The following is a 23,219-nucleotide window of genomic DNA, read 5'->3' on the forward strand; positions in this document are numbered from 1 at the left end:
TCCACTATTTTAACTTGGGATTGGCTAACGGATTATCGATTACTCTTTCATTTGGTGAGGGGATCCGCTGCAAACTGAACACAGAAGAAATTAGCAAAGATTTCCGACAAGCGATTTTAAGCAGTTGAGACTCATTTTATTAAATAACAACGAATAATTGATATATAGAAAGAAGTACTTCAATCAGGAATACAAGGATGTTTGAATAATTCTTCAAATTACTTCCAAACCATCACGAAATAATTAAATTCATAAGTAATGATCGTTTAAGAAATGCATTATGATGAACATTACCTTTTGTATAAAATTGAACCCTGATTATCGTCCGGAGCTCAGGTTTACTCATTAATAACACTTCGGTCGGAAAAGCAACCATGCAGTGCATTTGCTGATGATATGCATCGATGAATGCCAGTTTAGTTTAGTCAACCATCAAACACGTTTTCTAAGAAAGATAGAGAAAATGAAAAAATTTAACAGAAACTAAATAAATTTCAAATTTCGATTCACATCGAGGTTTATGCCACGGTGTTTAATCGTTTACAATTTGGTTTCTATTTGCTCCAGTAGGATTCCAAAATCGTTTTCGGTAAATAATAACTAATTTAAACATCATTTATTAAGGAACAAAAATAAAATTGTGTTCCTCGTGATATTTATTTACGGTTATTATATGCCACAAATGTTTCGTTTGATGCCTTCTGTCCAATGGTCCAGAAAGATTATAATTTAAAACATAGCGCAAAAAAGATTTAAACACTCTTAAAAAATCATAAACTAGAATCCACTAGTTTCAGATTTCTAACATGGTAACCAAGTCATCATTCATTATGAACTATTGCTTCAAGAGAGAGTGTAACAGTTGGACGGTTACAATTTTGCTAACTCGGCAAAACATTATTCTTATTTTGTTTACTCCATAGAACGATGATCGTCGGTGGCAAATATCAAGTGTCGACTGATAAATATTACTATTTTGCATAGTGTGTTGTATCTGTAATGAATTGAAGTGTTTGTTATAACTACACAATTGAATTAAAATAAACATTTTTGCGTAAAGTGGCGGGCCACAGCATAAAATTGACATAACTCCCCTTAAAATATTTTAAATTTGGTGTAATGATGAGGAGAACTCTGCCTGGCAGAGTAACTGTGATAACATAGGGGTACTTTTTGCTTCCTCAATGCAATGCTAGTGATGCAGCTCCAAATAGAATAATATAGAAGAATAAGAATAGCGGTTTCAGCGTTTAGTAGGCCGTAGGCCTGTTGCCAATTCTTATCATCGCAGAACATTCACAGCATTTTGCGGTCTCGAACACGCAACGTACTGCTACAATTCTGCTGTGCTTATTTAACCGCCCGGCCTCCTTGCCGATTCTGACCAGAAACTGGCGTACAGAGCTGGGATCGAACCCGCGCCTCTCTGCTCCAACCCTGGTACTCTGAACTGTAACCACTGGGCCACCCTGCTTAATATCATCTGCCCAATATCATCTGAATAGCTTGCCGCCTGCAAAAGAGACTATTCTCTAACGGTTAATCCATTGTTCACCGATGAATTGAAAGAACAGGCTGCTCTTGAAAGCGGTGCTCGCTTTGCTTTGCAATACATGCCTGGTCTGGACAGACTGCGGCTAGCCTAACTTCACATGTCATTTTATATTCTTTATAGTGCAAAACGTTGATAGTTGCGCATGCTCAGTTAATTGAAATTTACTCAAGTCGCATAGCAAAGTCAACTAGAAGAAGCAACAAATTGTGAAGAGACAATTCATTTAACTGGGGGGCTTCGGCTGATAATAAATTAATTTAATTTGTAAAATCATGAATAATGTTTTGACGAATGAAATTCTTGTGCTTCCTCAAATTTAATTGTTGGGTTACTAGTCTTCAAGTTGACGCCAGCTGTGGAAAGGAGGGAAAGATTTCGTTGACGCCACCGAAAATTGGAATCATTAGCTTTTGTTTCAGTATTATAATGTACTCGTAAAAATCGACAACTCCAGTATCCATAAAAAAATTACTTCGGGTTCAAGTGTGACTGAGTGCTCCTATGTGAATATAGAATTAAAAATAATAAAGAAAAAATAATAATGCTCCCAGGAAACAGAGGGTTGCAGTCAATTTTCGATGAATTTTCGATTTCAGATGAAGTCGTTGGAAGATAATAATAACAAAACTAAATTAATTAGAAAGCATCATTTGGTGTGAATATCAACATTATCAATTCAATGATATTTTGTGATTATCATTTTAAACTCGTATTTTCAATGGAGACTTAGCCACAATCTCTCTCATCTTCGAACATTGCTATGAGACCACTAACAAACGAATCAACTTTAGTGCTGCTGGCCACAATTGATATCTTTAGTTGCAGCCTCTCACATTTTATGCAGCTTCACAACACAGTTCCTGCAGTAGCATGTTTCCGCAACATAGATATACTGCAATTTCCATTTCTCTACCACAACTTTCCATTTCTCCAACAACATAGCCACCACAACTCGTTTTTTAACCAGAAAGCGATTAAAACTGTAAATAATATCGCTGCTCCGCCTGCAAGCCATGCATAAGAATGCGAACAAAATTCTTTGATGTTAACGGCAACAATAACCAGCGCTGCTTTCATCCGATGTCGAGGTCGCGATGGGATCCAACAGCTCTCGCAACTTTACATGGGCTTGGCAAATTTTTACTTAAAGATTGATACGAATAATTATTTCACGGTACAACAAACAGCAAAAAATGTCTTCAATAATTATATGTTAGAATTAGTGAGAAATCATTGGAACTATTCTTCAACATGAAAGTCGTGATTACAATGGTGGATAAAATATATGATTGGGAGTAAAATTTTGACAATATTTTACGACAATAAAACGATATTTTAGCGACATCGCTATTGAGAAATTTTGGATAATGCAAATTGAAAAGTATTTGTGATAATTTTTTCGGAATTTGGAATAATTCATCACTTTGTGATCAAAAATAATTCAACACTTTTCTTGATCAAAAAAGTTAATAGTTTCTGAACTGAAGTGAAGTTACGACGCCTTTAAAAGACTGAAAGCAATACTTCTGTCTTTCCTCCAAACATTTAGTCTTTCTACGATATAACCAGCAATTCCAAAAACAGTGAGAATAAAGTTAGGGCATAATACATTGTTCGCACATTTAGGAGATTACATCACAGGATTCGAAGCAAGCAGCGTGCCGCAAGTATTGTAATATTTCACAGAACGCACTAAACTTCGAACTTTTATTACTTCGCTGTTTTCCAGCATTCGTGGAAATTGTGCAGCTGCTTGCAGCCACGACACTGCATTGAGGATGACAGTTTGGTTCCAGCCGCTGTGCGTGTGGGTTCGCCGTTGCTGCCGGGCAGCCGGGCGAGTTACTTAAACATCAGGAAAAAACTCCGTGGAGTTTTAACCGAATACCCAGCAATTATATCTTGATAATCTTGGTACTTGTTAGGGACGTAGCAGTCCCAGGCCACGATGGATCGCCGCGATGGAGTCCCACGATGGATTGATAATACTCAATACATTTAATGGAAAAGTAGCTCTAAATACTATACCAAAATTTCATTCGCATGCTGAGAACATCGAATAAAGTTATTGAAATAATTATAACACGTGACTAAATTAATTAGTTAATTAAGCATTTTTAACAAGCAATACAAAAGGACGGTCCACGATTTAATGTGTCAATAATTCTTTTAGACCAAAGATATAGCAAAGGAATTGACGACAGTATAATTATGATTAGGAAAAATACAGGAATTGGAGTTGAAATGTGACGTTCATAACGACTGGTAGTGTGGGGACGTGTTTTATTCACAACAGCCTTTTTATTTTCAGAAATAAACAATGAAATTTTTCTGCAGTGGAAAATAGATTGAAGCTAATATGAGTTAAAAAGGTAAACGGATAATCAATTTCCTTACTAAGTTTTGAAGTTTCCAAATAATATGAAGACATTTGGAATTTTTAGAGCAAAGTTTTTCTTTCAATTTCGACGAATGAAAATATAAGGAAAAAACGACAAATAAAATTCAATTAAAACATAAAAATAAATAAAATAAAAGAAATTCGGAACAGTCGACAACAAGAATATTTTATTATTATTATTATTTTGTGAAAGACACTTTTTCAGCCTAGCTTCAACGACGGAGGTGATAACAAAAACGTCAGTAACAATATTAATGAATTAAAATTGAAACAGCGCTGGAAATCAAGATAAAAATGTATGTGGGCATTCTGGTCTTTCTGGTCGCAGCAATGCTAGCAGGTGAGCTGGTATTTTGCTACATTTTGACTACAACCTTACTGCTGATCGAGAATATTCAGCAAAAAATTAAATTTTAAATTTATAATCATTCAAGGCCGTAATAAGTGCTGATGAAAAATACTTTATTTGTCATGTCAAAATTTTTTCCTAAGTTATGCTGTTTAATTTTAAGAAATTTGCGCGTAATTTAAATTTTAGAGAACAAAGTTCGGAACGTAGTTGGATGAAAATTATGGGTTCAATTTATACACACGAAAAAATTGATGAGAAAGAAGAATATTTGACGTTCAAAATACCATTATTATTCATGCTGAAGAACTTAAAATGACATTCCTATAAAGCTCGAAAGCTTTTGATAACCCCGTAATATCGGTGAACGCATTTTACTCAAATGCCGCAAATATTTTTGAACAATGCAAACTCGTACGAACATGAATGATCAAAGGAGGCATGCCTATGCATCAGGTACCATTTATTTTTTATCAATGTGAAATGAAAGTATACTGTGTATTGCTACAAATTTTTCAATACGTTGGTTGCCAATTCTTTCTGTAACTAAAAATCTTGGTGATAGAATATCATTAGAATACTGAATTTTCTTTGGACTTAAATTCAGTCCAATTCAGTCAGTGATTCGCTCATTGAATTGGTGCACAATGCCTTATAAATTTTACTGCGTCGTTTCATGACTGTACTTCTTGGATCCACTTATGTTTGGCTACTTGAATAAGTTAATAAATTGCAAAAAGCTATCTCTGTAAAAATGGGTAAGGATGAATGTACGACTTAATTTGCCGATTTTTCCTTTCCTGGATAGACAACAGTTCACAATATCCAATGGCATTCACGGTCGATAAAAAGCTCAGAGCTGCAATTTGGTCTTCAATTTTAGGCAACAATGAAGCGCGGCTAAACTACATTTTCCTTAGAAGAGGCAATTTTGAATGTGAGCCCGGACGCGTTCCCTGGAATTCAATTCCGTGACTTTTTTTAAATGAAATAAAAGATGGACCCTTAGTGTTGCGAGAGAAAGTGTACTGCAAGAAACGGTTTAAATTTCACTTTATTCCCCGTGAACGAAGTATGGTTGAAAGTTAAAGGGGAAACAAAAGTTTTATCACCCACGTCGTGAAGTGAAGAACGAACAATCTGCAGGTTGAGGTCTAAGGACTAGGCTCGCCTGAAATTGAATATTCCTGTAGGATTCAGTGTGGTTCCTACCTTTTGATTGCTTTGATACGCTAGTACTTATGGAAATCAAAGAGGTTTGCTTTTTGAAATGATACTAACTTTATTCTAAAAAATCTCCATCTAAAGTCTGTTATACCTACTTATAAATAGATTCTTTCAATTTAATTTAATATTAAATTACCTGAAGTGGTGAAATATTTTGAATTCGATTAAATGGTTTCAAAACCAAATTAGAACAAAATTGCTGCTGAAGTTCAGCTACTCCTACATTTTATTATAAGAGTAGCTGACAAGGCGAGGACAAGGAAACGAAAAACTCATTGAGGAAGGGAAACAAGATTTCCTGAATAAACTCATTGTTAGGAAAAACCATTTTGAAACATCAGAGACACTTGATGTTTGATGCTTAGGCACATGAAAAGAATCTTCAACAATACTGATTGCTCATTCTCAGACAAAGTGCATTTTCTTTGTTAAAGTCTGTACGCGCTGAAGCATTTGCCACTTTAAATAGAGTCCTATAGTTCGGGTCTCTTCTGTACCTGCTAGGCTTAATGCTTTGCTTTGTGCACAAAGAAAGCTCGGCCCTTCAGATCGTATCGCTCAAAAATATGAGAAAATTAAATGCTCTTTCAGTGGGGGAATTCAAACGGCAAACAAAGCTAAAAATTCTGCAGCAGCCCATGCAATGAGCACGAATATCATATCAAAATCGGAAAATGCGACCAAAATCTAAAAATAATCAACAAAAGAGATAACATGCAAAGTTTTCAGTTATGATGATATGAATCACGGCTTGACACATAAAAATCAATCATCTTGAATATATTTAGTAGCATTATTGGTGAAAACTTAGAATTAAATAAATTTGATCAGTATTGTAGCTATAACATAATAGAATTTATAACGTGAATATAATTATAGTTCAAATCTCGCATGGAAATCACAGAATCAATTAATGGCACGTCAATTCTTTATTAAATTTTGCTAATTGAAATCATCAGAAAATTCATCCTAAATTCATGGATATTGAATTAATTTTAAAATTTTGAGAATTAGGGATGCACTAAACCTGTATGAACCAAAGCCAATCTCATTCATAGAAATTAATTTGATTTAAGAGAGCTTTAAATCTGCTATAGAATGTGCCGAGATATGGTAAAATTTTAACCAAGTTCCTATCCTATGAATCCTGCCTCGCACAAGGAAAACTGTCCTGAAGCGCAATACCAAAAACAATACGTTAACTTCCCATGAAAAGGAATAAAGAGAAATTTTTTAGAATCAAAGACCATAGTAACTTCTTTCGAAGCTGCTTCTTTGGTAGGCAGCGTCTTTGACCTGCCCCTACGATTCTAGACTTCGAGAGACCAAGATTTCGCAGGCATCGCAATACCCTAATATTTTTTCTATCAAAAGATGAGGAAAAGGCGGCTTGTGAGATGGCTCTTTGACAGTCAGGGGCGATGTTTACGACGAAAAATAGGAAAACTATCTCGGTCTGAAGATCTATCATCTAAGGATGATACTTTATGTTTTGCATCAAGATCAGTTTGACATAGCGTCTCTGACAGTCTGTAGCGAAATAAATTATGCAGACATAAAGAGTTGTTGGTTTGTAACTGCGATGATTATTTGATTAATCATATTTCACGACAATCCCATTTACTACTACTACATTCAGTAACGGCGACATGACGGCCTTTGTTGTTGTTGCCTTGTATTGATCTGTTTCGGAAATGAATTATTTGATCAAAACAGTTTATTGCATTTATATTGTTTTATATAGTGTTAAATGTCATAAATGCAGCATATGAACCCCGTAGTTTATAACATATAAGAAATTTTTCATTCTTCACGTATCGTTGAACTTTAAAAACAAAATAATAATAATAATACTGTCTTGTTCGTGCATCAAACTATCGTCGTTAGTTATACCTAGGGGTTTGCCAAATATTATTTTCTGTATTTATGGCTATGTTTATAACGAATAAAAAATTGGCTTAGTATTTCCCCAGCTCCTGATTTGTACAGGCAGCAGCTCAATTTTTTGCTGAGGTTATGCAAGAAACTAAGGCCGTTGTTCATAGCCAAAATAATTAAGTGTAGAAACGTGAATTTTTCCTTTATTAAAAATAATTGTACTAAGAGCAACGCATATTTAACACTATGATAACTTATTTTAATTCTTTATGTAGCCTCGTTGAGAACTTTCAGTGAATTTTTAGCCAAATAATTTACAGCAAATTTGCGAAATTCACAGCAAAAACACGACGATGCCAAAATCTCATTAGAAGTCAAGTCACCAATTCAGTTTTTATCCTCATTAAAACACAGGCGACATGTTCATGCAATAGATGACTGTCAGCCGTCTCTAATACGACTATAATTTTTGCAAGAGTTGGGCCAGCCACGGCTTAAAAAATTGCCGAGGGATCGCCTGAAAATTGTGCACCCGTTAGTAATTTTACTCGGTGAATGTATTTCTAATTTCGAGAAACTGACAACCAGATAACATTCTTGCGACATTTGAGCAATTAATTTTAGGCAGAAAATCGGGAAGAAAACAGAAATGTATCGGAAGCGAGCGTTGCGTGCGATGAGAACGCAACAGTAACTCAGCGCCAGTGCGACCACTTGGCCATATTGGCATAGTGTGCCTAAATACGCCGAGAAATTTAGTATTGACAAAAACTATGCTGACAAATTAAACATTAAAATTATAATAATTTCCACAATTGGTCATAGTTGAGGGAAAAATTATCCCTGATTTATTTCAGCAGGAAATCCATGATTTTTTGTTGTTCATGGCATATCCATCATCAATACTTTTCATCAACGTTCGCCTCTGCCTCTTCTCAGCTCTAAACAGCCCCAATCCTCAATCCATACTCGTTATTATCTCCAGCCCACTCCTGTTCAGTATTCGACAGAGATTTACCGCCGAGGCGCGCCTTATTCTTGCTCATTTTTCGACAACAAAATTAGATTATCTTGAGCAAAGCAGAATTTTCGAAGAAATTCCCAGCCACCGTCACTGCATGACCAGGAAGCGAAGGAGGCTCCGAACGCCGCTTCGTTTGGTTCGGTGCCGGGAAAAAATCATACGGGGCCGTGCAAGAATTAAGAGTACGCAAAAAACAAGCAGCCTTCGCTTTATAAATGAGCTCCTTTCTGAATAATATCCTCCAACTCGCATAGCTCAGAGATTAGAAAACTCAGCCGAAAGAGAAGGCAGAGCTATGATACATAAATGAATTAAAGCAGTAACATGGTCAAATTTTTTAACGAAATTTAGTGCCGAGAAATTCGCGCGACAATAATTGTACCAGTCCTATGTTTGTACAGGTAAATTATTTATAATTGAATAAAATAAAAGTCAGTTATGCCACGCTCTGAACAGTTTTTACTGGCAATTATTTACGAGCATGACATCAGGCGGGCATGATTTAAGCTCTAATTCACTATTTCGGATGCTTTTTTAACTAATCAATTGAGTGAAAAAATGCATAACTAGCAAATAATTTATTAAGCTAATTCCGGAATAATCTGTTCCAATTTGAGAAATTGTAGTCAATTTTCATGATTGGCTTAATGCAAGTCAGAATTAACGCAAAGAACATGTGCGACGATCAAAATATTTAATGCTGAAAAAAATGGATGATGACCAAAGTCCGTCGCGCTATGTTCACCACTTAATGCAGATGTAGAACTATGAAAAGATAGAGACTATAAAAGATGTGACTTCTGAGCCAGATTTTTTACAGGAAGCCGCTTGGCAAAAACAAATGTATTCAATTTGCGAAGAAAAACTATCGATCGCCCACATCTCAAGAAAAGTCTAAAAAACTATAAGCTCTCGTTCGCTCTGAGTTCGCCGCTCGCCGTGTGGACGAAAAATCGAACAAAATTGGATTAGCTTCCCGAAGGACACTTTTTATTTTACTGATTAAAAATCAAATAACAAAACTTGATGCGTCACTCAAGAGGAAATTTAGGTTTTATAAGCTTATCGGATAATAATTTCATATAATTTCATTTTAAGAGAAATCGGGAATTCTGCTAGATATATTTTGATGTTGTTGAATTCAATTTGTTTGATGCCTTCTGCTTATTTTTACAAATATTGGAATTACACCACAAGTATATTTTCATTTTTCACATCAGTTATATAAAAACTATTTTCCTACCTAAACTAAACATTAACTAATCCTTCACGTCCTGCACACCAGTGCACAGATAGATCAATACATACTTATCAATCAAATAGTTTTTCAATGAATTGATAGGCTATAAAATATATTAACGGCAAGTTTGAAAGAGGAATTAATAAGTATGTTATCGATTGCAAGATTTAACAAAAAAATCCACCGACCTTCAATGACAACTCAAGTAAAAACGGCACTTAACTTGCAAGCCTTAATTAAATATATGAAATTTACCTTTTTGTGTTATATAATTGGAAAATTCTTAAAGCATATGAAATAGTTATGAAATGCCCACGTTAAAGCTTATTAGTATTAACAGCAACAAAAATTATTTCACTTGATCAACTGAGCCTTAGGCACCGAAAATTAAAAATTAATTATTCACTGATACGAATTTATAAGACCTGGAGAAGAGCTTCACAAATTAAAACTAGTTTAATTTCTTTAATTTGTACCAGAAATTAGTGCCACGGACTTCGTGCATATTGGTTTCTGTCAAGATTCCGCCAAGTCTGCCTACTCTAGATTTCCAAAGCAATGCGGCTTAATTGTTCTTAGGTTATCGATTCAGTGATTTAAATTTTATTTGCAACTTCATCCAAGTTTTGAACACTTCAAGTGTTTAAAATCCAAATAGTGTTTAAAACCCAATTAGTTTTCAAAATCATATATCGATTATAATTATTTTTGGTTACAATGGAGTAGTTATCTGAAATGTGGAAATGTGATAGCTTGGTAGAAATCAAGTCGTACTAGTTTATTCATCTATGAGTTCATTTTATGGCATTTTTCATTAACAAAATTTCGTTACAATAGTTCGTAGCTCAAAGATATTATAAGTCAGTGATGGAATTCATCAAAAAATTCCTTGAAACTAGAAACTGCAATTGTTTAACATTTTATGTGAGTCTATCCTTCCTTCACATGTTTCATATTTTTTGTGATATAAGTCAAGTGGTTTATTCGAATTATACAAACACATATTAACCAGTTTAGCTTCCAAACCGGATTATAAGCTTCAAATTTTCACGATGTTTTTCTTTATGATTTAATTTGGCAGAAGAGGGGGTTGCGCTGCGACTGGACGAGGTTCGAGTGCCGTATCATCAAGTATCGGGCGTTAGAGTGCGGCTCGAGTGCCCCTTCATACTGGAGGGAGAGGAACTCTATTCCGTTAAATGGTATCGCGGAGCACATGAGTTCTTCCGGTACGTGCCCGCCGATACGCAGTACCGGATGCAAAACTTCGATTTGCCTGGAGTGAAAGTTGACGTAAGTTGAAGCTAGGAAAGTTTATGTGTGGTTTTAATTTGAATAAGTTTTGTGTGTTTGAGTCGTGGTAGCGAAATTTGATTAGAGTTACTGCGGATAGTCGTAATAACTGAGTCGTAAAAATAAATGCTGTTGATGAGTTGACTGAATTTGGAAAACGTTCAAGTGATAATTATAATTGCTTCAAAATTGAAATACAATCGGCAAATCTGAATATAGTCTCAGATATTGCTTAAATATCGTGAGGAGAAATGTCATGTAAAACTAAATCATGGCACTGTGAGCAGTTGTTAGGAAAATTTTTTGCTTTTTCATCTGTTTTAGTAATAAAAACATTAAAAACGTGTTCAGTAATGCTTTTTAAAATATTTTCTAATTTTTATTTCTCATATGCGGCGTAATCTTTTAAAGGGGAGAAATATCAACACAAAGCGTAAAAAATGACAAACAACCAATCAGGAATAAATGTTAACATTGATTTGGCTAGAAAAGTTGTGATCTTGATCCCCATAAATGGATAACCAATTTTTTGATTAATTAATAAATACTTTTAAAGACTTTTTTATCAATATCTCTGAACAGTAAAATTTCTCAGTACATCATCAGCTTTACCAATCAAATTGATAATTATTTAATTAATACATGATTCACGATAAAATAATTTGATTTCCAACTCATTTGTTTGAACATAATCCTTGAATGCTGAAGAACTTACTTGAGTTAGCCATATACGTTTTTAAATTGAATTGCAAGAAATTACAATTACAGGATACACAGCAAAACCTCTTTTTTAAATAATAAGAACCTCGCTCAAATGTTGATGATCGATTGAATGCAATTAGCGATTGGTTTGATCACTCCTCTTCAAACCAATCGCTAATTGCATTCAATCGATCATCAACATTTTTTAACTAAGTAACTTTATAACTAAACTAAGTTAACTTTATAGTTAAGTAACTTTATAGTTAAGAAACATTTGAAGAAGAGTGATCAAGCCAATCGCTAATTGCATTCAATCGATCATCAAAATTTGAGCAACATCATCGATCAACATCATTTTGCATTGCATGCGTGGAACTGGATTTATATCCAGTTTAAAATTATAATCTAATTACCATATAAATTCTTCTTTCACTTTGAACGAAAAATTACAAGGGGTTTGTTAATTTTGTACGAATTTTTCATTTTATTGTTTTTTATTTAAATTAATAGAGTTCTTTTAATGCCGGATAGACGACAGCAAGCGACGCCCGCGTGGTAGAACTGCTACCTGTGTCCCTACAGTCATCGGGATCCTACAAGTGTGAGGTGTCAGCCGATAATCCTTCCTTCTACACTACATCTCAGTCCGCTAACATGCTTGTCGTAGGTAAGCGATACAGGTAGCTATTTAAGACTAATAGGACTTCTATACGTGTGAGTTCAATGAAAGCGAAAGTATAATATTCGGTGTAATATTGCAATGTAGCCTTTTCAAACTAATAGGATTTATATCTGAATGAATTCAATGATAGCGATGGTATAATATTAGGTAGAATATAGCAAAGTATAGCAGGTTTAGATTGCGTCAGAACAACGAAAAACCTGATGACACCACCTCGACCGCTATTATGCTGCGCTCACGAATTTTGTAAAGATTACGGGAAGGGAAGAATGAGATAAAAAATATGTTACCCTATCAACGTCAGAGAAAAAAAAATCAATTTTAAACTGTATCTGTTTATGAGGAATGGAGACCTTAAAACTGGAATGGAGGACGGAGCTCAAAAGACTGAAGACCTTGCTGTACATTTTATTTTAATTCACTTTGGTCATTTTAATAATGTAATTTTTCCTGCCATCCGGGTTCCATTTGTCATCTTCCATTTTGATGAAGTTACTGCTCAAGATATGTTATTCTTCATCCGCCAGAACCACCTGCTGAGGCTCCGGTGATTACGGGACTGAAGGAACGTTACGGGAAAGACGAATACGTGAACGCCACTTGCATCTCCTACAAGTCCCGACCTGCAGCCTCCCTCACCTGGTACATCAACCAGAAACAGGTGTGCTGATGAAAGTTATTTTCGTTAGCAAACATGCAGCCTTGAACACGAGATATGTCTATCAGAAACAGGTGTGCTGATGACGCGTATTTTCGTTAGAAAACCGGCAGCCTTGAACACGTGATAAGTCTATCAGAAACAGGTTTGTTGATAACGGGTATTTTCTTTAGCCATCCTGCAGCCTTGAATACGTGATACGTCTATCCAATGCATGTACAGTATGTTAATAACGGGCATTTTTCTTAGCCATCCTGCAGCCTTACATACATGGAAGGTCTACCTGAAGCAGGTGTGATGATAACAGTTATTTTCGTTAGCAAAGCTGCAGCCTTGAATACGTTATACGTCTACTGAAGAAATTTCGGCTCATATCAGGTATTCTCTTTAGAAAATTTGCAGTCCTGCATACGTGGAGTGTCCACCAGGAACAGGTGTACTGATAACGCTAATATCGGTGGCGCAGTTGCAGGTACATTTTATTACCAAGTTACGGTCTGTGCCTTCCATGGATGACTCAATAAATAAAGTTGGAAGAGTCTTTAGGTATAATGGAGTTGGCAAAGGATTTATTGATGAGGTCCTTAAGTCTACATATTTTCATCTGTACCAAATTTCACAAAATATCGAGGTTTGAGTTGCCTTTTCGACGTGAAGTCAGGGACCTAGGAAAATAGATCTAATGCTATCGGCAGCATAACAATTAAGAAAATAATCGAATAAATGAATATTTTCACTGAAAATATCAAACTCTTCTCTTATCAATCATGCAGTGATCATCAGTTGCCAGAGCCGCCTAATTGACGATTTAAGCTGTTGCAGTTAGTGATTTTTTATTGTTGGTTGGAAATTAGATGCACAAATCTGAAAACTGTGAGAGAATTAGTAAAGATTATTTAACTCAAGGTTTGCTTTTACTAATAAAAAACAGAAATTATTAAATTTAAAGACGTTGAACAGGTGAGCAAAGAAAATGTGCCGCTTTTCACCGAGAAGCTCACCAGAAACAATAGAGAATGACATACATACAGACTGCTAATTACGGTTGAGCATTGGCAACATCAAGTCTTATGGAAGCAATAGTGAACTGTTTGATTGATTGAATGATTTTTATTCACAAAGAAGCTCTAGTTACAATTCAAAAGAGAAAAAGAAAAACATTTACAAAATAATAGAGACATCCTTGTTACTACGCGGCATGTTTTTTTTAAGTAAGGACCGTTTTGGAATTAAAAAAAAGAAGTGCAAAGATATTGCAATAACTTTATTTTTACATAAATGCCTGTACCATAATCTACTTTTCTACATAATTTTCGTAAATATTGAGGCACTTGTCAAAACGTGGCACCAATTTTTGAATACCCTCCTGATAAAATTCTGCCGCCTGACTTGGAGGTGAAATTCTGCTGATATTCTGAATTCTGCTGAAATGGAGGTGGAATTCAGCTGAAAAACGTCTGAAATTCTGCCGCCTGACGAGACAGGAAGAAGAAATTCCAGGCGTTTTTCAGCAGAATTTCACCTCCGTTTCAGCAGAATTCAGAATTTCAGCAGAATTACACCTCCAAGTCAGGCGGCAGAATTTTATCATGAGGGTATTCAAAAACTGGTGTCACGTTTTGACAATTGCCTCAATATTTACGGAAATTATGTAGAAAAGTAGATTATGGTATAGGCTTTTATGTAAAAATAAAGTCATTGCAATATCTTTGCACGTCTTTTTTTAATTCCAAAACGGTCCTTACTCAAAAAACATGCCTGGTAGTATAGCGTAGTATATTGTCAACCGCAGTGCAGAAACTATTGTCAGTTGAATATAGATAATTACTTAGGATTTATAAGGTTGTATTGCACGTGAGCCTAGAAAGAAAGGGAATCAAATAAACAATAAATCCAAAAATTAACAATGTACGAAACTGATATTGCGCGACGTATTTACATTTAAAGCATTCTGACCGACATTTAAGTCCAAATGAATAATAACATTAGAAATTTAAAAGCGAAGAAAACACCACAAAAATTTAGCATATCTTTTTTGAAAACGTTTCGGAGACCAGCTCCATCGTCAGTTCGATAAATTTAGAACACAGATAAATGCAGAAAATTAGTTTGGAGTTAATAAAAAAACACACACAGAAGTTAAAAACCTAAATGTACAGACAAAGGGCAGAATAATAAAGTAAGTACCTATCTATTCACAATTTCTAATGGATAAGAACTAAAGGCAGCATTTAAACTAGGCATCTCTTTAAAAATATACAATGATTCCAAAATACGCAGATCAGAAGCACCAGAACTATAAGCTAAAACCTTAAAGTCTGTGTCGGACACTGGAACGTTGCACTGTTCGGCGTGAGTGCGCACAGCCGAATGAGGAGATTTAGGTTTTTAACTTCTGTGTGTGTTTTTTTTATTAACTCCAAACTAATTTTCTGCATTTATCTGTGTTCTAGATTTATCGAACTGACGATGGAGCTGGTCTCCGAAACGTTTTCAAAAAAGATATGCTAAATTTTTGTGGTGTTTTCTTCGCTTTTAAATTTCTAGTGAATTTGCGATTAAAGCAATCTAGTGACTTTTTTAATAATAACATTATAACGAAATTGATCCAAAACGTCATGAACGCAAAGCGAGAAAAAATTTGAAATTCAGCATCGTTTGGCATTGAAAACAAATTCTGATAAAGCCAATAAAACAACAAACAAAAAAGTTGAAGGTGTCAGCTACTATAAAATTGGACATGCAGATATCCGAGCGTAAATTTAACCGCTGCGTTGGAGGTGTGAGTAGCTTGTTTCGGGCTGGGTAGGTTTTCCGTGCAAAAGCAAGCAGTACAATTTCTTCTGGAATCGCCAAGTTTTCCCATCTGGGAGGCCGGTAAGAGCCAAAAGTGTCAGTCTTCTCCGGTCAGAGTTTGACGCCTTCCGTAAATTTGTCGGTCTTCTGAAGAATGCCTTTCCTTGACGGCCCTGAATTGAACCTGACCGTTTGAAGCGGAAAAAAGACTTTTATTTTGAGTTTCTGTTAAGAAAATGTTAGACAATCGGAAGTTATGATTTTGTATCTGGTGAGGCAATGAACAAGTGATTGAAATGATTGATTATCGGGAGTCTTGTTTCAATATAGTGAGTGAGTAGTAAATTTGTGAAATTTTGCATTACTTATGTACGGATATTTTCCATATGTGGCCTGCAATTGTTTGTGGTATTTTACTTTCACTATTTATGCCATAAAATGTCAAAGTAAATGAAAGTAATGGAAGAAAAAGGCAAATTGAAATTTTGGAAATTGCTCTAATCATTGCAAATGTAGTTCATTTAAAGTTAGTTAAGTAAATATAATTCATTTAAAACGGTACTATAACGTCTTCATGCTAATCAGCCAATTGATGATTTTTCAGAGAAATTAAATGTTGCATGTCTGTACAACCTTAAAATTGCAGACTGCGATATTTCAGCACACTGTTATGATTCTGCAATTCAGAGATTATTATATAACGTTCGAACAATGAATTCTAAACATAAGTAAAAATTTTCCATTGAGAAACAGAAAAATTTCATGTTTATTATATACTTAATCCCTTTTTCGGTTCTAAAGGTTTAGAATTCTCGTGACACGTATGTATAAAAATAGCTGGTGACGCAACTTGGATCGTATATCAATGCGAAAATCTTGATAATCCCGGCTAAAGCGTTCAGAAGTTTTGGGTTGTTGTGCGTCGTAGGTCCAGTTTTTGGAAGGCACCAGCGGTCTGTCGACGTTACAATTTGTCTAGAGCGGTCGGCTCGTGAATTATTCAAAGCGTTGTATTGCGCTGGGAAATCTGCTTCCCTTAAACTCACGTCAAGCGTTGCTGTCCTTAACAAATACCTTCGAGCGGTCACCACTTAAGGGACAGATTGGGACAAATTGTAGCAGCGTCTTGATTACCCACAGGCCAGTCATGCCTTGGTAGAGCCACGAAAACGTCGAGACCTACAAGCGTTACAGACGTCGCTTCTGTTATAGCGGCGTCTGGTGTTGATGGAAGCTGGCTGTACGAGCGAGCATTTACGGCTTTACGAAATTGACAGTCGCACATCACCCGAACAGATTACGGTTTTTGCGTGGAAATTTAAATTTTGTGCAATTTGCGCGATATTGTTGCATTTTTCTCGTGTAGATAAATCCGTTCCTAGCTCTTTAAATAATTTTCACTTGTATTTTCAGTGGGCTCTCTAATGTCCATTCAGACGATGCGGTATTCAGGTACGCATCACAATTCTTAACTGGATAGAATAACTGAATAGAAAATAGATTGAACCAACACTGTCAAAGAATTTTGAAACTAGATTGACAATAATAATGGATTTTTAATTAAAACCAAACATTTGTTTCTGTTCAAACTCTATTACCAGCAATGTTGCGATGAAAATGAGGTCTCAAAGAATCCCGGAAAATTCACTTCATGAAAATTTGACAACAGCGCGATAGAAATTAGAGCATTTTGAACCTGATGAAATTGCAAGTTAATGATTGCGGCTGATTATCATTTCATTAATTTTTTAATTTTTCAGTGCTAACCAAGATCTATAAACGTAACCAAACACCACAAGCATATTTTTATGCACCTAGAATCCCTCATCCTTATAGACCCAGGCATGGAATCATCTCAGCCTTTTCGCCTTGTTCAGTGAAGCAGGCCCTTGCAGCGATATGAGGGAATTATTTTGCGCCCGAGTAAAGATCCAACTATGCAGTAGGCAAAGGAAACAACGTTGATATTGAGTTGATTTCATTTAACCCTCTACCGCCTGACATGAGTAACCGGAGCAATATTGTCACAAGCCTACTACCTACGTTGCTAGTGAGCTCAAAATGACTTGCACTGATGGTTGCCGCCACGTACGACAACTTTAAAATGTTATTTGGTGCGTCCAAACGTCCTCAGGCTGCTACACTCGATTGTTTACGTATATTTTAATTTGAAAGTTATATTCCCGAAGAGCGACATACGGCGGTAGAGGTTTAAACAATATAAAATCAACGTTAAATCAACGTAAAATAACGTAAAATCAACATAAAATCGACATAAAATCAACGTAAAATCAACGAAAAATCAACATAAAATCAACGTAAAATCTACGTAAAATCAACGTAAAATCAACGTAAATCATCATAAAAGCATCGTAAAATCAACGTAAATCATCGTAAAATCAACGTAAAATCGACGTTAAATCAACGTAAAATCAACGTAAAATCAACGTAAAATCAATGTAAACGTAAAATCAACGTAAATCGTCGTAAAAGCATCGTAAAATCATCGTAATTCATCGTAAAATCAACGTAAAATCGACGTTAAATCAACATAAAATCAACGTAAAATCTACGTAAAATTAACGTAAATTCAATGTAAAATCAACGTAAATCGTCGTAAAAGCATCGTAAAATCAACGTAAATCATCGTAAAATCAACGTAAAATTAACGTAAAATCAACGTAAAAGCAACGTAAAATCAACATAAAATCAACGTAAAATCAACGCAAAATCAACGTAAAATCAACGTAAAATCAACGAAAATCAACATGAAATCAACGTAAAATCAACGAAAAATCAAAGTAAAATCAACGTAGAATCAACGAAAATCAAAGTAAAATCAACGTAAAATCAACGTAAAATCAACGCAAAATCAACATAAAATCAACGTAAAATCAGCGTTAAATCCACGCTTAAATGTCAAGCGGGAAGTGTCAGTACTTATTATTATTATTACTCATATTATTATTATTACTCATTATCACTTATATTACTATTACTCATATTACTCATAACGTATTATTGTTTACTCGGTCCAGGCTCCCCGCCACCACCTGATCCAGTACGCGCCGCGGCAGGAGGGGGGACTTGAGACCGCCTTGCTGGGCATCTCCTTCAGGCTGACCCTGCGTCACGCCATGCGTTCCAAGCTCGACTTCAAGTGAGTGTTGTTTGTCAGTTGTTTGAATTATTGTTGTCATAACCATGAAGATTATAACTAGAGGACGTTGAACAAAGAATAATTTCATGTTTGAAAATAATTAATGTTTCTGTTTGTCAGTTATTTGAGTTATTGTTACGGTCATAACCATGCAGATTATAACAGGACATTGAACAAAGAATAATTTCAGATTTGCTGCTTGTCAGTTGTTTGAGTTATTGCGATCATAACCATGCAGATTATAACTGGAGGACGTTGGACAAAGAATAATTTCATTTTTGAAATTATTTATGTTTCTGATAGTCAGTTGTTGGAGTTATTGCGATCATAACCATGCAGATTATAACTCGATGACATTGAACAAAGAATAATTTCATGTTTTAATAGCACCCACTTCAAGTGAGTGCTGCTTGTCAGTTATTTGCGTTATTGTGGTCATAACCATACAGATTACTACTGCAGAACTTTGAATAAAAAAAATAATTTTATATTTAAATAAAGATTATTGATTGAGAACATCTCCTAATAGCTTTACTTACTTGCATTAAACCGAACACCGCAATTGCCCACATCACTGAGAGTATTAACTGCTCGTCAACATTTCCCATTATAAACTGCTCATATCATTCACTTATATTAGCTACTCACAATTATTATTGACATTGATTGGTGCTCGTGAGCAGCTGTACGGCGAGCATCGCGGCCGTGTACTGGCGATGGAGCGCTCACAGTGCTCAGGTGGTGGGCGCTCACGGTGATGCGGCGAGCAGTGCTCTGGAGAGCAAAGTTGTGCTCATGAAAGGTGAGTCTGTTGAACTGAAACATGTTGAAATAAAAGTGCATTGACAGAACGACAGTTGGTTTTTACCACAGTCTACTGATAAGATTAATTTTCATTGATAGGTAGATGGTCAAATTTAATGACATTTCCAATTATTAATTAGTTCTTATAGGATATTAACGGTTGGTATATCGATGAACTTCAGAAGGTTGAATCGATTATTGCTCGTTAGGAGTCAATCTCCAAGAAGCATCTGGTAATTTATTATTTTATTAGTATAACTATTAATAACTATTATTATAAATATTATTACGTTATATTACCTATCATTATATAATAACAATTATTATATTAGTTTCATAATGATAAGCTCCGTCGGTTGCAAATGTTTCCAGTTTATTTTCAAGAAAATAATATTCATCAAAACCAAATATTTAGATTTCGAGAAGAAATAGTTGTCCAAAATGCATGGACGTTTTCCTACAGCTAATAATAAATTTTTTTAAACAAACGGTATTTTATAAACTAAAGATGAAACTTGAATTAGTCGAAAATATAATAATTTGCAAATTTAAGATCAAAGGCCTGTATTTTTCCAATTATTACTCGCGTATTGTTCTAATACGATTACCTTATTTTACACTGCTGCATACATGTTAAAGCTGATAAAACCGAAACTTGGATCTAACTGTAGCATGTAACGTGCATACTTGTACTCTTTAAAGAAGATGTACTCCTGAGAGCAAGTTTTAAATTACATTCTCACGTAGCGATGTGAAAGAGAGCTACCGTGTCAATAATGCAGCATATCCTGGAAATTGTAGAAAGCATTTTTACGTTATATCATTTCTTGTCACATTTATATGCGATCGCGTGAACCCTAGACCACTACAGCACTTAATCAATTGCCTTATAACTCCTTTTATGTGTACCGATAAATTTTGTGCATATTTTTTACAGTAAAGTCAATTGCCCTCTATGTGAGAAGCATCGCATTTATGTATTTAGTTTGCATTCCGTTAATGCTTCATTTTCAGCTTTGTTGATCGCTGTTTTAAAATATGAATACTCGTACATGAGAAACAGTTCAAAATTTGTATCTCACACATAAAAGTGATTCCTCAAGATTTGTTGTGAAGAGAATGGCGGAGTTGCGTAAGTCAGCTCATTGAATAAAATGTTAATTGAATGTGGCTTTTCTACCTTATAAGCATGCTAAGGAAATGTGTGATTAGTCCAATCTCTAATCTTGTTCAATAATCCATTTAAACTAATATTAAAGTAGCTTAGTTACTTTGACACAATCTAGCCATAAATATTCGGTGTCAAAATATCTCTCAAGTTATCTGCATTCATCTTTCCAGATGAGGGCCAGTCATCGGATGCCGCAAGAATGCGTGGAACATCAGCAATATTTCTCTGTCTTCTGCAATGTCTGCTAAGCCTGAGTTTTACAAGCCACTCAAGCAGCTCTTTACGCAACAAATTCATTAATTAATCGGATGAATTCCAGTATTTTCTTTACAATATTAGTGTTCAGTAATAATTATTTCAAATCTGATTAAAACCAAACATGGTGGATGGTCGTACGAAGCAGGATTCATTTATTACTGAAAGAAAACGATTGCCATTTCCGTTTAGGTGTTCATGGAAGTGACAGCGATTAAAGTTTTAGTCGTGAACGTGAAATATTTCCACTTACAGAGAGAATATACGGAGTAGCATTTACGCACTGCACTGCCATTTTACTTAACGAGAGGCTTTAGAAACTTCGATTTTAATTTCGCTAAAAGGGTGGTCGTTATGCGCATTATGCAGGCGTAAGCACAGCGCGTTTATTCCATTGAACTTCTAGAGCGCTTTAATATTAAGTTTTCCAAATAACGTGAGCGAAATCCCCCCCAAAAAACTATAAATGGTATCACAGCACTTGATAGTGAATCCATTTTATCCGATGGAAAGTTTTTTTAAAAAGAGAGTGTTGTTAAATTTTAGGAATTCATTACTTAGATCATGATGATCAAAAACTACTCATGAAAATTGTACCGCCAATTTGATGAATCTTATTTATTTTAGCACGGGCATATGCAAGTACGATGGTTGAAATGTGTAAATTTGAAATTTCCTAATATTAATTTTGAATCATTATGAAACTCGAGATAAATCTACGACGGAAATATTTAATAACGTAAACAGAAGAAATGAATAAAGTAATTTCACTGCTAATTTCATTCAAAAATCGGAAAAACGATTTCATCTTGCGCACCAACTTTATTCATTTATTTACTGTGTAACTGTTTTTACGTTTTTCATTTGCACGTTTGTCAAGTCCCGTGCCATATTGTATGATCAACTGTTCAGCTTGTTAATTGGAAAACATGAAGAAAAAAATAAATAGCAATTGGTACTCTAATAATTCGTAGGTTGGAAATCTATAGGGGCAATACGAGTGCCAAGTATGAGTTCTCAAAAAGCTGATAATTTTATGTTGTAAATAAATATTATTACCAGCAGAGATATTCGCTCAATTGTAAATAATCTCTGCTGTAGACATAAAATACCTTTGTGTGGAACGCAGCGAGCTTGTACAAAAGAGTCACTCTAATTGAGCTAAAAATGGAACTGAACGTCAGTGTCTCAAATAGTACATCGAACTGTTTGGGTTGTGTTGTTTTAGAGGTTAAGTTTATTCACATAAAAAGGTAGTGTTACATTATATTGCACTGAATATTTCTAGTTGCATTATTTAATTTTCTTCGTATAGTATAATTAGCTCAACGCGAGTGTTCATCAAAGAGAGTTTCAATTTACCGCCTAATTTATGAATTATTTGTTTTATGAAATGAGGAAAAATGAAAATACAAAATGGCACACTCGTGAGGATTGAATAATTATCGAATTGCCAACAAATATTCATCCGTATAAAAGGCATTTCTTATATTCCTTTTTAAATGTCGTCTCGAATCGTTAAGATTACACCCTTTCAACTTACTGCTACTATTGCTGAATGAGTGAATTTATTTATTTTTATTTTATTTTTATCAGACGGATAGGTGTTTATTGCACTCATCAACTTATCGCATCGTCACTGCTGTGAAGATCATCAGATAAAGGATCAAGAACCAATATCACATTGAGTACCGATTTCATACCAAGATGAAGCCAATTTTACAGCGATGCCGCGATATTGTATAATTTTCTTCATTTTTAGCGCCTTTTCTCATTTATGGAAAAAATGCCCTATTGTGCTCGTCATGTCCGTCCGTTTGTCCGTGACTTCACGTTTTCGTCGACGATAAAATGAGCTCTCTGTCACTCACTGCAGTGAGTACTGAGTTATATTTTTTCACGTATTGAAGAGATATTAATTGGTTTATTTAACAATTCTGATCGTGGCCGTGTTGGAATGAATTAGCTTCAGATAAAAAATTGGATTCAAGGCTTTTAATTTTTCACATGGAAATTATTTGTAA

The 23,219-nt window shown here is 34.9% G+C and overlaps 1 protein-coding gene across 1 annotated transcript; it reads left to right on the forward strand.

Moving 5' to 3' along the window:
- Window positions 1-9,143: 9,143 nt before the first annotated feature.
- LOC108665684 lies at window positions 9,144-20,434 on the forward strand. The gene is made up of 7 exons (XM_018152461.1): window positions 9,144-9,159; window positions 10,756-10,967; window positions 12,201-12,336; window positions 12,879-13,012; window positions 18,844-18,965; window positions 19,649-19,767; window positions 20,409-20,434. The coding sequence occupies exons 1-7, from the start codon at window positions 9,144-9,146 to the stop codon at window positions 20,432-20,434; spliced, it is 765 nt and encodes a 254-aa protein (XP_018007950.1).
- Window positions 20,435-23,219: the final 2,785 nt, after the last annotated feature.

The sequence above is a fragment of the Hyalella azteca genome, unplaced genomic scaffold, assembly GCF_000764305.2.
Source record: "Hyalella azteca isolate HAZT.00-mixed unplaced genomic scaffold, Hazt_2.0.2 contig5580, whole genome shotgun sequence".
In the NCBI taxonomy this organism is placed as follows: domain Eukaryota; kingdom Metazoa; phylum Arthropoda; class Malacostraca; order Amphipoda; family Hyalellidae; genus Hyalella; species Hyalella azteca.

Bases quoted from the DNA above. Each gene is read 5' to 3' on its own strand.
- LOC108665684 (XM_018152461.1), top strand. The intron at 12,337-12,878 runs GTAAGCGATACA...TTCATCCGCCAG, and splicing joins CGCTAACATGCTTGTCGTAG to AACCACCTGCTGAGGCTCCG. The intron at 18,966-19,648 runs GTGAGTGTTGTT...GCTCGTGAGCAG, and splicing joins CGTTCCAAGCTCGACTTCAA to CTGTACGGCGAGCATCGCGG.